At 33.5% G+C, this 16805-nt stretch overlaps 1 protein-coding gene across 2 annotated transcripts; it reads left to right on the top strand.

Annotated features, from left to right (window-relative positions):
* Positions 1-3820: 3820 nt before the first annotated feature.
* On the top strand, positions 3821-10548 carry LOC120177798 (lysine-specific demethylase JMJ706-like). Of its 2 annotated transcripts, none has more exons than XM_039183814.1 (11): positions 3821-4124; positions 5544-5928; positions 6579-6735; positions 6816-7035; positions 7284-7337; positions 7435-7514; positions 7601-7878; positions 7959-8354; positions 8444-8847; positions 8966-9232; positions 9824-10548. In XM_039183814.1, the coding sequence occupies exons 1-11, from the start codon at positions 4074-4076 to the stop codon at positions 10121-10123; spliced, it is 2592 nt and encodes an 863-aa protein (XP_039039745.1). In that variant the 5' UTR covers positions 3821-4073; the 3' UTR covers positions 10124-10548. The 2 variants fall into 2 exon arrangements, with proteins under 2 accessions (XP_039039745.1, XP_039039750.1); XM_039183819.1 differs by having other exon boundaries at positions 3822-4124; positions 8969-9232.
* Positions 10549-16805: the final 6257 nt, after the last annotated feature.

Here is a 16805-nt window from a genome sequence, read left to right as displayed (position 1 = left end):
TATGAAAAAAAGATATGGAAAAACAGACGATGATATCATCATAATTAATGAGAATCAACTTGTTTCAAATATTTGGGCTATTTACGCACTAAATCCCTCTTCTTTAGGTACATGTTTAAAAACACCATTTTTAACACCTATTAGGATCATCTAATGCCCAAATCAAATCCACTTGGGTCCAAAACTTCACAAGATAAGGGGAAATTATTCTAAGGTCCATTCGAATAAACTCGAAACTCCTAACCCATATTTCGGGGCATTACATGTCTTCGTGGATTGTTTTGAGTATTTCCTTTTGAAGTCTCGATTTTATCAAGCCTTTCATTAAGAGGTTCAAGTTACAACCTTAAAAATCTCAACATCTTTCTCGTTGTTGCTTGTTCTTGAAGATTTGGTACAATCCTCGGTGTGAATTCTCTGAACCTTGAGACATTGTTAGTGAAGATAAGAAAGTAAATGTGTAGAAGGACCTTAGCAAAATACTCTCACAAAATCTTTCGAGGTCACTCCAAAGAAAGTAAATGACACTCAATCACTTGCTTTTGCACTCAGGACTTGATTTAGCTTTTACTTTGTCCTCTTCTGATCTCATATGCTCAAAATTGCCTTTTACCACTTCTTTCTCTCTAGTGAAGTCCTTTGAGAACTTACTTAAAAATCTATCTAGGTCTTAGTACTTTGTGGTGCCAGCTGCAAATAGGTTAGGGTAGGAAAGAAAATAAAATTGATTGAAAAATGTGGCTTAGAAATAGGTAGAAAAGTTTACTCATTGTCAAGTATCATTTACAACATTTCTTTCTCCACAATCAAGGTCTTGAAGGCGACCTCCAGACTTGGTGATGAATTTGATGTTGTAGTGCTTCACCCTTGCTCTTTTTGATGCACTTTCCTTTGGCTTTTCTTTTTTTTTTTGCTTTGAACTCCTTGTTGAAGTTGAATGGAGTTTGCTTTTTGTTTTTCATTTTCTTTGTCGTTTATACTTCTTTTTGTTTTGGTTTTTACTTCTTTAAAGGGCTTCATTGCACACTTTCTTCTTCCACTAAAGAAAGCTCTGAATGCTGTTTGATGCATGGATAAGGATGCCACACACATTTAATGATGAATGAAAGACTTCATTGTGGATCTAGAAAGGATGCCACTAAAACTAATACTTAATCAAAATAAGTATATATATATATATAATTATTGTATTTATGAGATTTAAATACAAGAGTGACTAAAAGTTATATAGTAATAATAGTTTATTGTATATGAAAAAAAATTAATTCATGTACTAAATGTAACATTACCGTTTTAATACTTATTATTTTTACCAATATTAAGAATTTATTTGATATCCTTACAAATTGAATTGACTCAGTAACTGTAGACTGTCTAAAATGCCCTGCTTTTGAGTAGAAAAGGGTCAACCACTTAAGGAGACTTTTGTCTTTTCATTAGGTGGACTAACTAACTACAAGGTAGGTGAAGCTGTTACTGTACATCTCACCTGTTTGAACCAACAATGCCAATTAGGATGCCGAATCCATAGGGCTCGTTACTTTTGGCCGTTAAAATTTCCTGATTAAATTCAATGGACGGCCAGATTTAATTAGTAACTACATTTTACATACTCGTGATTATGTGATCCTTCCAGACTCTTTCTTTTCTATGACCAAAAGCAGAAACCAGAAGTCTTCGGTAACACCGTCCGTCTGAATTGACAGTAAAGCCCTACAGAACATAGAATATTAGGGGGGGTGATTGTGGGGGAATGTGGGATTCTTTGGTTTGGTTAGTCGAGAATTTTATTTTTGGTAATGTAAGATTATTAATAATAGATTTTTTGGAGTATATTATTAGAAATATCGTTACCTCTATTTCCTTAGGTATTGTTGGATTACCAGTGTTTTAGACTAAAATACCCTTAATTTTTTTTTTCAAAAATATATTTTTTCTGTACGAAGGTTAAATTATAAATTTATTCTTAAACTATTTTAGATTTACAAAAAAATCTATAATTAAAATTTTATATGAAGTTCAAGGGTTAAAATAAAATTTTACCCTTTCATTAAACCTTTTTATATTTTTAATTTTGTAAAAAAAATTATATAAATTTTATGAATTTAATTTTTTTTTAAAAAATATATAAATATTTTCCAACTTGTTAAAAAATAAATATATAATAAAGACAATTTAGTCAAATATACATTTCAATAATATTTTATTCCTTTAACCAAACACGATAATCTTATATTCCTGCTAGACTAACCAAACACAAAATACAACATTCCCATTAATCTTATTCCTTGATAATCTTATGTTCCCACTGATAATCTTATATTCCGTGAACCAAACACACACTTAGGGTTAATTTGGCTGGAAGTCTCTAAACTATAGAACAGGTCTTAAATTATAGTCACTTCTAAAATTTTCTAATTAAATCCTTAAAGAATCAATCATCTATCAATCGGATCATATTTTAGATGAGTTTTTAATTTAAAATGTTAATTTATATATATGAGATAGAGTATTTTTAAAACACGTGAATTAAATTATAAACATACTTAAAATATAAACAACTTAAATGTAATGTGTTAATAAGTTAAATATCATCATTAAATTCAAAATTATTTCTTTTAATAAAATTAAGTTTAAATTATTCATATAATAAATATACACATTTTTTATATAAATAGGAACCGTTAGCTTCCTTTAAAAAAACTAAAATTACAATAAAAGTTTACAACTGCAAACTAATTACATAATTAAGATAATTTTTATAACCATCGACACAAAAAATTATTCACTTAAGATCATACAAGGAAAATATTAAACATTTATATAAAAAACTCCAACAAAATGTAGATGCTAATAGACATCACTACATAAACAAACAACCTACAATAAGAGATCAAATTACTGAAAGATCATCGATAATTGCAAATCAAAGTCGTGCGTCGTGAGAGAACTGTCTCTGAATGCAAACCACATATGCAAATTCAATTCGAGAGTCCAAAGTAGACAACATAACAAATAAAAACCATCTTTATTAGTTGAGGCGATGTCAAATAAACCTGAGAGAGTTAGGCGATAAGAACGGAAAAACGATCGATATAAAAATTCAAAAATATACAAAAAGACAAAAAGACATAAGGATAAAATTATAAAAATAAAAAATAAAGATATAACATAAAGCATAATGAATACTGACTATTAACTTCATTATTAATTCAATTAGATGATGAGATTTGAAAGATGTTCTATATCAAATTTGAATTACTTTTTAATACCAAATTTAATGGTGATGATGATGAAAAAACTTGACCAATTAGATCTAATGTTTCGAGAATTTAATTATTGTTTTTTAAAGTTGAAAGAATGATTTATAACCCATACCGTAACTTTGGAGTATTTAAAGCAGTTAACTCCATTACTAATCCAACTTTTTAATCACTAATTAAAATTGTTATAAGGGGTAATGAGGTAAAAGGGATAATAAGCACGGAAGCTTCCTTAATTGAAAAGAGAAGGGAAAAAAAGCATTTTTGGCCGGCAAGGTGTTTATGTTAAACCACCCAACAACCACCATTTTCCTTCACAACTCCCCTTCAATTATTTCCTTTTTTTATATAAAAAAGTTTACTTAATAAATTATTTTTATTTAATTAATAATATTAAAGCGCATCTAAAGCATTAAAATTTGGCTATAAAATGTATAAATTATCCTATCCTTATTCTTTTCCACTTTTCTCAGCCTTCCTTCCCCCCTCTCTCTCTCTTACCTTTCATCGGAAAACCGCTCCCTCCGCCGGGAAACCGCGTTTATTTCAGGCGAAGAGAACCTACTGCTTTCCCGAAACCACTAATCTCTCCAGTGTTGATAATTTTCCTGTGATGTTTTAAGCATTTCTTTTCGTGATTCGGATACGGATCTCGGGGTTTGATTCATTCCGGTGGAGAACGCGGCGCGTTTTCAGAATGTGTCATGTTTGGTTGTCGTCTGATGTTTCCAAATGTTGAAGATCGTGATATAGGGTTTGTTATTCCCGGATTTTGTTCCTTTTTTCATTTTCTCTGGATTGTTTCTTTTGATGAGTTGCGACAAAACGGTGAACTGCAAAGAACCATTGCGGAATGAGATGGTGCGTCAAATTCTTCTGTTTATATATTTTTCTTTTTTGAGATTTTCAATCGATTTTCGTCACTTTTATTTTTATTTATTCTGTGCGTCGTTGTACGGATCCAAAGCATTTTAATTATGAAACGGTTTATTAATTTTCCATGATTTTTCTGGTTTCTTATTTTTGTTCTACATCATTTCAGAAAATAGAAACTACAATTTTGATTCTGGAAAGAAATTCTTCAATGAGAACTTCATGCGCTGAGGATTTTGCTTATCAGTTTTTTCTTATCATTCATTTTAGATTAACATCTCAAATTTTACCAGCTTTCCTATATTTCTATTAATAAAAATAGTTTTGCATAAATTAATTTACATGCTCGTTTGTTGAATTTCCTTCTTGAGGTAGAGTTTATTTTGACTACGTTTTAAATTTTGTGGATAAGATTAAGTTATTTAATGAATTTCATATTTTGTTCAATTATTTTTTAAAGTTCTCTTAATACCGTGTTTTATTGTTGAACTTGTCTGGTTTTGACTGACGATTTAACATAGGTTTCTGTTATTACTCAAATTTTGACTTCATATTTATGGCATATATGCTATGTACGATGGATTCAACTTGTCGTAAACCATTGACTCACAATTTTAATGGAAAGTCTGGTGTTGTAATTTTAATCTACTTGGGCTGTTGAGTTGATTTAGACTCAGTCAACCATCTGTCTTCTTGTATGCTTTAGAAATTTTGGTTCTGAATTTGATGGCGTCGGCCTTTTGATTTCCCATTCCTTTTCACTGTTATCATTTCAGAATGAACTTTGATCCCTTTTACATTATTACCACCGGATGGGAGTCTGGTCTAGTGATGGTGATTGAAACATGGATGTAAATGCATTCACATTATCTTTTTGTGCTAAGGTTTGTTCTTATACGCGTTGTAAGGACTGTAGCCTTTGCATCATAATTTTGTTACCTGATTTGGTACTCTGATGATTTGAAATGATCTTTGATTGTTAGACTAGAATATGACTTTTATTATTTATTTTAGGCCGAGAATGGAAAAAAAACCTGAATTACTGACAATCTATTCTGTTAAGAGCTTCGTTGAAATTTCTGCTCTGAGTCTAGGTGATAGCAGCTAATTGCAGCAGAGGTTGAACTAATATTTAACTGTAACTTACTGAAAACATTTTAAACTAATGGTGTTGCCCGTGTGCATTTAGTATGTTATGAATGTTTTTGCTGCATGCAAGTATGTAGGTTAGTTGGATAGCAATTAGGTGCTGATATGTTTGAAAAGTTGAAGCATTTAACCTCATATGTGGGGAATGTTGGAGGTGCTTTTATGTTGTGGTTACATGCTTCTCAAGTTTGCCTCTTTCTTTGTTTCTATTTATTGATATATGATTCTTTAAACTTGTTTATCTACTTCTTTTTATAGGTGGAAGGAAGGGTGTGTTTATCCCAAGAGGTAAGAAACGGGTTAGAGATATTGAAGCGTAAAAGGCTTCAACGAATAAAATCCGAAACTGTCTCTGTGACATCTGGTGTTACAAATATGATGTCTAGAAGTGGGGGAGATAGATTGAGAGTTTCAGCATCACGTGGAATGAGGTTGCAGGGGAAAGCTGAACCATTTTCTAGGTCAAATTTTTCTTCAAGTGAGAAGGATGCCTTTTCAAAGCGCAAGGTTGATAAGTTTTACACTAACGATCTAGAATGGACTGAGAAAATTCCAGAATGTCCTGTATTCTACCCCACAAAGGAAGAGTTTGAAGATCCTTTGGTTTATTTGCAGAAGATAGCTCCTGAAGCTTCCAAATATGGTAAGACCCGTGTTTTATTAGCCTCTGTAGCAATTTCAACACTTTTCATCTCCATCTCCAAATCCCACCACCAACATCCACTCCCCACTCCAACCTTGGTTGGAGGACGAGAAAATACAACCTAAAAATAAAACATAGAAAATAGAGACATATGATGGTCCCTATCTTGGTTTTATGTCTTTAAATGCATTTTCTACTAGACATCAATGCATATAAACTCTTATTGGAAGGTTTTTTTGTTAAATATTATTTCTCTAGTGACTGAATGAAGCAACTGCGGCTTCATCTATGTGATATTGCTTGTCTTCAGTGCTACATATCTTTTGTGAAGGTTTTCATTGTGGTTGTAGTAATAGGATCCCATTTTCATTGTTGCATAGATAGAAAGATCGGAATAAATGAATCTGTTGTGAAATTAATTATCAGATTCAAATGTTTTAACAGTATTTATGGAAGAAATGTTAAATAACTTCTTTGGCACGCCAATAAAACCTAGTTAACTTATTTGGAACTTCAATAAAAACCAGCCAAAGAAGGGATATACTTCTTTGGATCTTGAAGGAAAACTTTCTAAAAAGTACCTCTTTAGTTTTTTTTCCCCTAGGAAATAAATGCTAAGGTGTTTTGAATATTTTCTCTGTAATTTGCAGGGATCTGCAAAATCATTTCCCCTGTAAGTGCTACTGTTCCTGCTGGAGCTGTATTAATGAAGGAGAAAGCAGGATTCAAGTTCACAACTAGAGTGCAGCCACTTCGTCTTGCTGAGTGGCACTCTGATGACCGAGTCACCTTTTTCATGAGTGGAAGGTGAGCTCTCTTACTTGAAACAAATGTTATTTAGTGCGTACTATATTTTTCTGGATCTGAATTTGAGCATGGCTTTTCAGGAATTATACATTTCGTGATTTCGAGAAAATGGCGAACAAGGTGTTTTCCCGTAGATATTGTAGTGCTGGTTGTCTTCCTGCAACATATATGGAAAAAGAATTTTGGAATGAAATTGCCTGTGGGAGGATTGAAAGTGTTGAATATGCTTGTGATGTTGAGGGTAGTGCCTTTTCTTCTTCTCCAAGCGACCCGCTTGGAACAAGCAAATGGAATTTGAAGGTGTTGAATTCAGTACACAATCTCTAGTGTCTTTTTTGGTACAGGCTTGTTTCTTTAATTTTTCCATGATAGTAAATTTTAGAAAGTAAAATTTCTATTTTATTGCATTTCTGATTGAACTTTAATGACTTCAAAGTTGATTTGAACTGAGGAAGCAATTTGATTCTAACCTTATTTTGATTGGCTCTATCCCTGTTCTTGATTATGGTTCAATTGGTTTTTATGTACTTCATTTTGGTTGATTTCAGAAACTCTCTCTGCTGCCAAAGTCCACTTTGCGTCTTCTCGAAACTGCAATTCCGGTATTGAGTTGATCCAAATCTCAAATTCTCTCTCCATATATGAATCATTTATCTGCTTACATTTAAGGCTCTATTATATTGAACTGATTTGTTTCAGGGAGTAAGCGACCCCATGCTTTACATAGGAATGCTATTTAGTATGTTTGCTTGGCATGTGGAGGATCATTATTTGTATAGGTAGATGTTATAAAACATTTAGTTTCTTTTTAAGTTATTTACTTTCTCAATATTCTGTCAGTAATCCTTTTATTCGTTTGTGGCAGCATTAATTATCATCATTGTGGGGCTGCGAAAACTTGGTATGGCGTACCTGGTCATTCTGCTTTAAGATTTGAGAAGGTTGTCAAGGAACATGTGTACACTAATGATATCCTATCAGTGGATGGCGAAGATGGAGCTTTTGATGTGCTTTTGGGTAAAACAACCTTATTTCCTCCAAATATTTTGTTGGAGCATGATGTCCCTGTTTACAAGGCTGTACAGAATCCTGGAGAGTTTGTAATTACCTTTCCGAGAGCTTATCATGCTGGCTTCAGTCATGGTAAGGCCTATTTACTTAAGCTGTTCTTTCTCTGTGCTCTTACAGAATTAAAGAATATGTTTCTTATTGTAATCTTTTAGGTTTCAATTGTGGTGAGGCTGTGAATTTTGCTATTGGAGATTGGTTTCCTTTGGGCGCTGTGGCAAGCTTACGTTATGCACTTCTCAACAGGGTGCCTCTCCTTCCTCATGAGGAACTTTTGTGCAAAGAAGCTATGCTTCTCAATATAAGTTTAGAACTGGAAGATTTGAATTTTCTGCCCACAGATTTGACTTCTCATCATTGTATTAAGGTGTCATTTGTAAAGCTGATACGTTTCTTGCACCGGGCCCGTTGGTCTATCATGAAAGCTAGGGCATGTACCAGTGTGTCTCCAAATTATTATCAAACTATCGTCTGCACTTTATGCAAACGTGACTGTTACATTGCTTTTGTTAACTGCAGTTGTAACTCTCATCCTGTTTGCCTGCGACATGGTAACCTTTCTCTGATACTGCTCTATTTTTGGTAATTTCCCTTTGTTATGAAATTTCATCTTATGATGAACTCCATTAAAATTTTGCAGATATTAAGTCACTTGACTTCCCATGTGGGAACTATCATGGTCTTTTCTTGAGGGATGATGTTGTAGAGATGGAAGCTACTGCCAAGAAGTTTGAGGAAGACTACGCCATATCAGAAGCAGTTGAGCGACAAGCTGAAAATGGAGATGACATGTATTCCTATCCATTATCAAATAAGTTCCAGAATGTAGAGGATGGATACGTTCCATACTGTGAGATAAATGTTGTTTTGAATCTGGAGGTTGCTACAATAACTTCAACTACGGGTCAACCAGTAGAATATGGACATCCTTCAACGAGCCATGAGACTGGAAATTTTCGACCTGAACCCGCAGATGATTTCTCTTCTTTTGCCGCATCAACTTTATGTTCTTTTGAGGAAAGTGTCAGATCCTCGCCAAAAAATGTAAGATCCACCTACTACCTGCTGAGTATTTTAGGGTTAGGGTGCCTTATTTAGTATTGTAATGTTAATGACTGTTCATCCCATGCTAAGTGAAACCTTTTTATTTTAAATTCCAAAGCAGGTACAGGAGTTAGCTAACCTAAGAAACACTAATGATATAAGGTTATCCGAAGAAGTCTCAGAAAATACATATGAATCATCTGTATCTTGTTTGTCACGTGAAGATCGTCCAGGTATCCATCAATATAATGGTCATGAACCAGTGAGTGAGTCTATAGTCGCCCATGACAGTGATAGTTCTGATTCAGAGATATTTAGGGTTAAACGGCCTTCTTTTTTGAAGGTTGAGAAAAGAAATGGGAATCAGACCAGCTCTGGACACCAGGTATAATTATCGCATTCCAAAGTTAATCTCTTATGTTTATAAAATGGCCAATTTAACTTTCAGGGTGCCTTTTGTTGTCATAAAATGATTGGAAAACTATTCATTAGAATCAGAAGTTGAAATTCATTAATTCTATGTTTGTGAACATGAATTTGAAGATTTTGGACTTCATTTGTCTATATAAATTGAGAGAAGTATAATGCATAAATTAGTTGAAATGCAATCTGATTATATATGCGAAAGGTGTAAAAACATGAATTTTGTTCCAACAAGTTCATTGATGTGAGAAATAATGTCTTAAGTCAATCGTTCATGGCTTCACGCTGTTTTATATTTGCTTTACAGTAAGCATCTCATCACTTTTGCTCTCAAGTGAGTCTGGTGAAGGTCTGTTAGAGGATTTAAACTAGCCTTTGAATCTTTTGTAATTAGTTGCATTATGTTTCCACTATTATAGCCATCTTTGATCTGATTATTGTGTTATCATTAAGCATTTTGCAGCCAGTTTCTTGCCTTATTCACTTTTCAGTTCTTTCATTTCTTTAGAATCTAGCCTTAGTTGTTTTTTTCTCCCTTTTGTTCATTTTAAAGGGGCTCAAGCGATTAAAGAAACTCCAACATGAAGGAAGGTGTCAGCAATCTGAATGCTTTCGAAATGATGAACGGAATCACAACATTAGTCGCACTTCCGATTATAAAGAAGTTCGAAGAGGCCACCTTCCCATTACTATCAAGTATAGGAAGTTGGGAAATGATGAGGCAATGATTCGGCAGCAAGAGCAGCACCGAAATGACAGATTAAAATACGAGCTAGGAAAGTGCACGAGGGAACCTCCTCCATTACAGATGGGTCCAATTCCGAAACGCATTAAAGTGAGGGGGCCAATGTAAAGGAGACTGGATTGAAGTGAAGATTATAGATAGTAGGTGGACGTGCAGACAGAAAGTGATGGAGCCTGACTTTGCTAACTTCATCCCCTCTAACCTAATGAAGTTCTAACAATACCGAAAGTTGATTGATATTGGTCAGAGAGTACCAGGCGAAGATTTAAGGACAAGAAATTTATATTCTTTGTGCAAACTGCACCAGCAGTGGATTGATTAATGGTGGGGGTTCTCAGGTCGGGGTGTTTTCCCGAGGAGAGCCGTCGTGTAAAAGTTGAAAATTTAGAATTTGGGTCACTGGCTTTTGTTTCTGTTGGTAGATTGTTATATTCATTGAATGTATGTGCATTGCCAACGTAATCTGTTCTGTCTTGTAAAATTCTGGAAATGGTATTTGTAGGCTGGTAGTTGAGGTCAGGAAAGTTTAGAGAGATTATTGGGTTGTAACACGGCCGATATTTTCAGATATAAATTCTGTTCGTTTCCATTGCATGTTGATTATCCTTTCTGTATTTCTATTCTATATTATACACTGCCCTTTCAATTTTGACCTCAACTTCATAGAATTGATTCTTCAAAAAAAAAAAAAAAAAACCTTAATAAAATCATTCGTTTAACCTGAACTTAAATAGATTCAGCTCAAAATATTTTGAATGAACTGAATCTAAAGTTGCAACAATTGAGATGATTTGAACATATAGCTATACTATCCCAAAAAACTGAGCCTCATTTAGAACAAATTTAGCCTCAAATTTAGGACATTTTGAATCCTAAATGTAAATTAAAAAATTAATTTAAATCAGCATGATCTCCAAAGTTTTTTGGTAAACTATCTAGATTGTCACTACATTATTATGGTGCTAACTTTTTATCCAAAATAGTTTTTTTTTCTTTAAAATAATTTAGTCATTGTTGGCGTACAGATACATGTGTAACAGATATTACCGGACTATGAGTCATATTAAGATGTTATAAAAAGATTTAAACATACTGTTTCATGTGAATTAGAAGAGACAATACATTAAAAAAATGATTTTACAAGTATTGCAAATAAACTAGATGTAACTTTAAGAACATGATTTATAATCTGTGTTAAATAAAGCATGAAGTTTTACATGATTCTTGGAAAGAAATGTGGTACATGAATTGCGTATAGCATCTTTCAATGTAAGATATGTGGTAGTATTGACTTAGCAGTAGTTATGACCATTCACTAAGTTGATATGACCAACATTTATTGTTTTACCATACGTGTAACACCTCAAACTCGACCACTGACAGATGAGTTTAAGATATCACATCGAGTTGTTGAAACAATCATCACATTTGACAAATATTTTTCATTTAAATTTCAAAACACAATATGAATTAGATAAACTACAACATCCATAACAATTATAAAATATTTTATATAAACTGAAGTTTCTTGACAATTTTGTTTAAATCAAAATAATACAACACTCATAAAGTTTACAGACCAACTAAAAAATATAAGGTCTTAGGAATACATATGTCCACTAAAATAATAGTATTCTACTATGAATAACAAATGATAGGTTCTACAAGATGGTGCTAATCTAATTTATACATCATGAATCTCATAAACAAAAATATGCTAGCGGAATAAACAATAAATAATAAACAATAGGTACATGCATGATTCATAAATTCAAGCGCTACATGCTTAAAGTTTAACAACTTTCTTCAGCAACAATAATAGTCTTATACTTTTCCTAGTCCACGACGAAGGGTCTACCCATAAACATATTTTAATCTATAATCACAATAACATATATCACATAATCATAAACATAACACAATTGTAGCACTTGACGTTATAGTACTAGTCATGTACTAATTGAAACGGGGAAGTCTAATGTCACATATGTTTTAGTACAATTTTCATCAATCACAACAAATGATCTTTCTGTCTTATCATAGCCACCAAATATAGATCATATAGAAAAATTCAGTCTCACTTATGCCTTAATAAAATTCTCGCTCAAGATATATAGAACTGATTATATGTCACCATAACAATCAAGTCAAACATATGCATATCTAAAGATCATCATCGCACACAGTCACAACATGCATATGTTCTCATATGTCACACACCAATCATTTCCTTATAACGCTAACAAGATAACTGAGCTATACAAGTTTCACAACCAATATAATCAAGTGAGGTCATTTTCTCTCATTGCACTACATAATTCATTATACTACATAATTCATTCTCTCACCTAGAACGTTATACAAGAGTAATTTAATTTTTTAATATTTTATAACAAATAAGGAATTAAGCACCATCACTACTCATGTGGTATTTTATTAAATTAGCACAATACTCAACTGGAGATTGGTTATTTATTAATAAATCACTACTCGCATTTAAGCTTGTTTTCCCTTCAACTTGATAAATGAGTTGCACATTATTAGTTTATCACTCTCCATCGATACTAGTAACATTTAATTGGGTTATTTAAATAAGTGAATAGGAGAATAATGGGATAAGTTCTGTTGGTTATCTCCTCTTCTTCTTCCTCACGTCCCGAGCCCCGTATAGCAAAGGTAAGGCTTCATCTAGTTAGTTTTTTCTTTCGTTTTTAGTTTTATTTTGAAACCTTAAGTGATGTAGAAGCTTAAGAAAGGTTTAAAGAGGATTAAAATTTAGAGATGAATGAGTTTTTTGAGATTGAATAAAATAGGTTTTTGAGTGAAATGATAGAATATGGTTCTTTATAGAAGTTTAAAGGTATATTTGACTTGTCAAAAAAGTAAATAAAAGAATAAAAGCCTTGGAAGTGATTAAAAACATGTATGAAAAAGTAGTGTGATTCTTAGTTTGGGATGTTCTTTGGAGATTTTAGAAGTTATAAGAAGCTAAATGGAGGAGAGTTAGTTGGATTAAGTGATGATAAGTTTAAGGGTATTGCTGGAGGTAAAAGTAAGAGAATTAAACAAAATTTAGGGTAAAAATCGAAGTGAAATATGAAAAATATGGGTAAGGGTATCGGTACTGGAAGAATAATACCGATACTATAGGTTTAAATTTGGGAAATTTAGATGAACAATATCGTTACTGATGCAAATAGTATTGATAATAATGTGGGTATCGATACTAAGAGAAAGATATCAATACTATGGATTCCAAAATGTAAAAATGGTATCGATACTGAAGGGAGTGTCTGTACCATATTATAGAAGTATCGATACCATAGTAGGGGTACCGATACTAGCAAGCCTGGTAAAGATATGATGATATTCAATAGAATTTTTAAATAATCATACTTTTTAGTATTATTAAAAGAATAAATGTTAGAAAGTATACTAACATTTGTATGACATGTGTAATTATGGATTCTTGTGTAGATCTTAACGAAGCTCCCGAGTCAAGCAAATAGAGAGGCAATGCTAAAGTCGCAGAATAGTCATACTACATTGGTGCATAATAAGAAGGCAAATCAAGTGAGTGCAATTATTATGTATGTTGAGAGTTATAATTGCATGTTTGTTTAATGTATATGTTACATTTTCACGTATCGGCACGATATAATTCATAATAAGTTCATGAACGACCGTATCGACACTAAGTTTACAACCCACGAAATTCATAATAAGTTTACGAACGACCGTATCGGCACTAAGTGTGCAACCCACGGAATTCATAATAAGTTTATGAACGACCGTATCGACACTAAGTGTGCAACCCAAAGAATTCATAATAAGTTTATGAACGACCGTATCGATACTAAGTGTGCAATCCACAAAATTCATAATAAGTTTATGAACGACTGTATTGGCACTAAGTGTGCAACCCACAGAATTCATAATAAGTTTATGAAAGACTGTATCGACACTAAGTGTGCAACCCATGAAATTCATAATAAATTTATGAACGATCGTATCGACACTAAGTGTACAACCCATGAAATTCAAAAGGAGCTTATGAATGATCATATTGGCACCACGCGTGCATTTCACATAACTTATAATGATTTGAAATAATTAATTCAAATTTTGATAGTTATGATATACATATGTATTGATTTCACCTCATTATTGTTATTGCCTCACGAAGTAAATACTTAGCGTGTGTTGATTTCACGCGTAGGTTTTAGCTATCGGTGTAAGGAGGGCATCTGACATCGCCAATCAAGGGTCACCTCATCAGTAATTGTATGACAACCATGTCCACTTTTGATGTATGTAGTTGGCATGTAATAGACTTATGAAAATGCTTTGAAAAGTATTTGACTTATAATGATGAAAAAATATAATATGTTCGTATTTTAAGATTTGTTTACATATTAAAAGTTAATGAATGTTTTATTATTATTAAATTAAAGAGTTTTATAATTAGAAACAAAATTTTATGGGTTTTTCAAAAGTTAGGAAAGTTTTTAAAAGTTATGTGACATTTGTGTTTCGTGTACGGGAACGTATACGGGTAATGAGTGTTATATTTATTGGTATCAGAGCTATAGGTTTATTTGATTATCGATCAAAATCGGGTGTATTTTACTGTAAAAAGGGTTTACATACCACTAAGATATCAATGTTACTGATATGGTATAGTTAGAATACGATTGATGTCACTCCTTACTAACTTGAGTATTATCATTATGTATGTTCTATTAGATGTTGAATTCTATGAATTCACAGAGAGCGACTGGACACGAAATTAGAGAAGGGTCAGGAAGTGAGAACTATGAAGCTAATAGTGAGAACCCAATTTCGTCCGAAAATGCTAGTGCACTGGCACATCAGGGTATGTCAGTGCTAGAGTTTGGAGCTTTCATGCAGGCTCTTAATGTAATCTTGACTCGATTTCAACCCCCTCCGCCTCCCTCTATTCCTTATACACCGCGAATATTAATCCCAAAATAGTTGAGGAGTTTGAGAGCTCTTGAGTTCCATAGAGAAGAGGATGAAGGTCTGATGGATGTTGATTTATGATTAAACGACGTTATAGTGATGCTAGAAAGTCTTCAGTGCTCAGATTCTGAAAAGCTGGGCAGAGCTGTATCTTTACTTCGAGGATCAGCTCGATTGTGGTGGACAAACACTACGATGTATGCACTACCTAAGCAATTGATCTGACAGTTCTTGGAAGATGAGTTTAAGAACAAGTATATCTTGGAGCAGTTTATGCGGTCAATGCTGCTGAAGTTTCTTAGTATGAAACAAGGCGATCGAGCAGTACATGAGTACGAGGTTGAGTACAATAAGATGAGTCATTTTTCTAGTGAGGTGGTTCCCAATGATAAAGGCCAACATAATTGGTTCGTTGAAGGTTTGAGGCCAAAGTTGAAAGAGATGATATTGGCTTTAAACTTGCCTAGCTTGTAGGAAGTTATAAATCGAGCTAAGGCCATTCAAAGAGCCCAAAAGGATACTCTAGCAGCAGAGCGGGTATGCAGACGGGAAAAGTAGTTAGAATGTCTTCAACTTCCCATCATGCGAAAAGAGGCAAGGGTTCTAGTTCCCAATACAATAACAAAGATGGTTCAGTTGTAATTTCGTAGAAGAATAATCAATCACCGTCTTTGGCTGCTAGCTCGAGGAGAGCATATAGAGAAAGAACTAATCCATGTCAGACATATGGCAAATTTCATTGTTGAATGTGTAGATTACTCAATGGTGCTTGTTTCCATTGTGGTGAATATGGTCACTATGCTCAAAATTGTCCAAAGAGATCCGGAGATAGATCAGTGAAAAATGAGAGGTCAATAGCAACATCTAATAGAAGCAGAGGAAGAGGTAGATCCGACGGGCAATTTGATTCAAATCAACGACAAGAGACTCGGGGTGTGAACCAAATTTATAATATTAAGACTAATGAGGATCGGGATGACCCAAAGATTTTAACAAGTACTTTCCATCTTTTTGATGAACCTGTATTTGTTTTGATTAACCCTAGTTCCACACACTGGTACATTAGTACAAAGTTGGTTAGAGCTAGAGGAATATCTTTAGAAACAATTTTTAGTGAGATGATAGCGTTAAACCCTATGGGTCATAGTGCGAGAGTAACACGGGTATGTAGAAAATGCCTGATGAAGATTCAAGGGGTTGTGTTCCTGACACACTTGATGGAGTTACCTTTCGATGAGTTTGAAATTATATTGGGCATGAATTAGTTGTCTCCACATCATGGATGGGTTGATTGTCGCAAGAAGTGATTATTTTTGAAGGATGCGATAGGCTCTGAAATTGTAGTGATCGACAAAAAAGAGAAATCACCATCCAATGTGATATCAGCCATGACTGCAAAGAAAATGATGTGAAAAGGGTGTATAGCATTTCTAGCTAACGTGATAGACACTCGAGTTTCAAAAGCGAGATTAGATGATATTTCCAAGGTTAGGTAGTTTTCGGATATTTTTTCGGAAGAGTTACCGGGATTACTTCCAAACCGTGAGGTAGAATTCCAGATTGAGGTTTACCCAGGTACCGAACCTATTTCTATGGCTCCATATGGAATGGCTCCAACGGAGTTAAGAGAATTAAAGGCCCAATTGCAGGAGCTACTTGATAAGGGATTTATCAGACCTAATGTTTCTCCTTGGGGAGCACCTATGCTTTTTGTGAAAAAGAAGGACATGTCAATGCGATTATGCATCGATTATCATCAGTTAAATAAAGTGACCATAAAGAATAAGTTCCCTCTCCCGAGGATTAA

Source organism: Hibiscus syriacus, unplaced genomic scaffold (assembly GCF_006381635.1).
Source record: "Hibiscus syriacus cultivar Baekdansim isolate YM2019G1 unplaced genomic scaffold, ASM638163v2 tig00003454_pilon, whole genome shotgun sequence".
Taxonomy (NCBI): Eukaryota; Viridiplantae; Streptophyta; class Magnoliopsida; order Malvales; family Malvaceae; genus Hibiscus; species Hibiscus syriacus.
The sequence above is the reverse complement of the archived record's forward strand: the minus strand, read 5'-3'. Positions and strand labels throughout refer to the sequence as shown.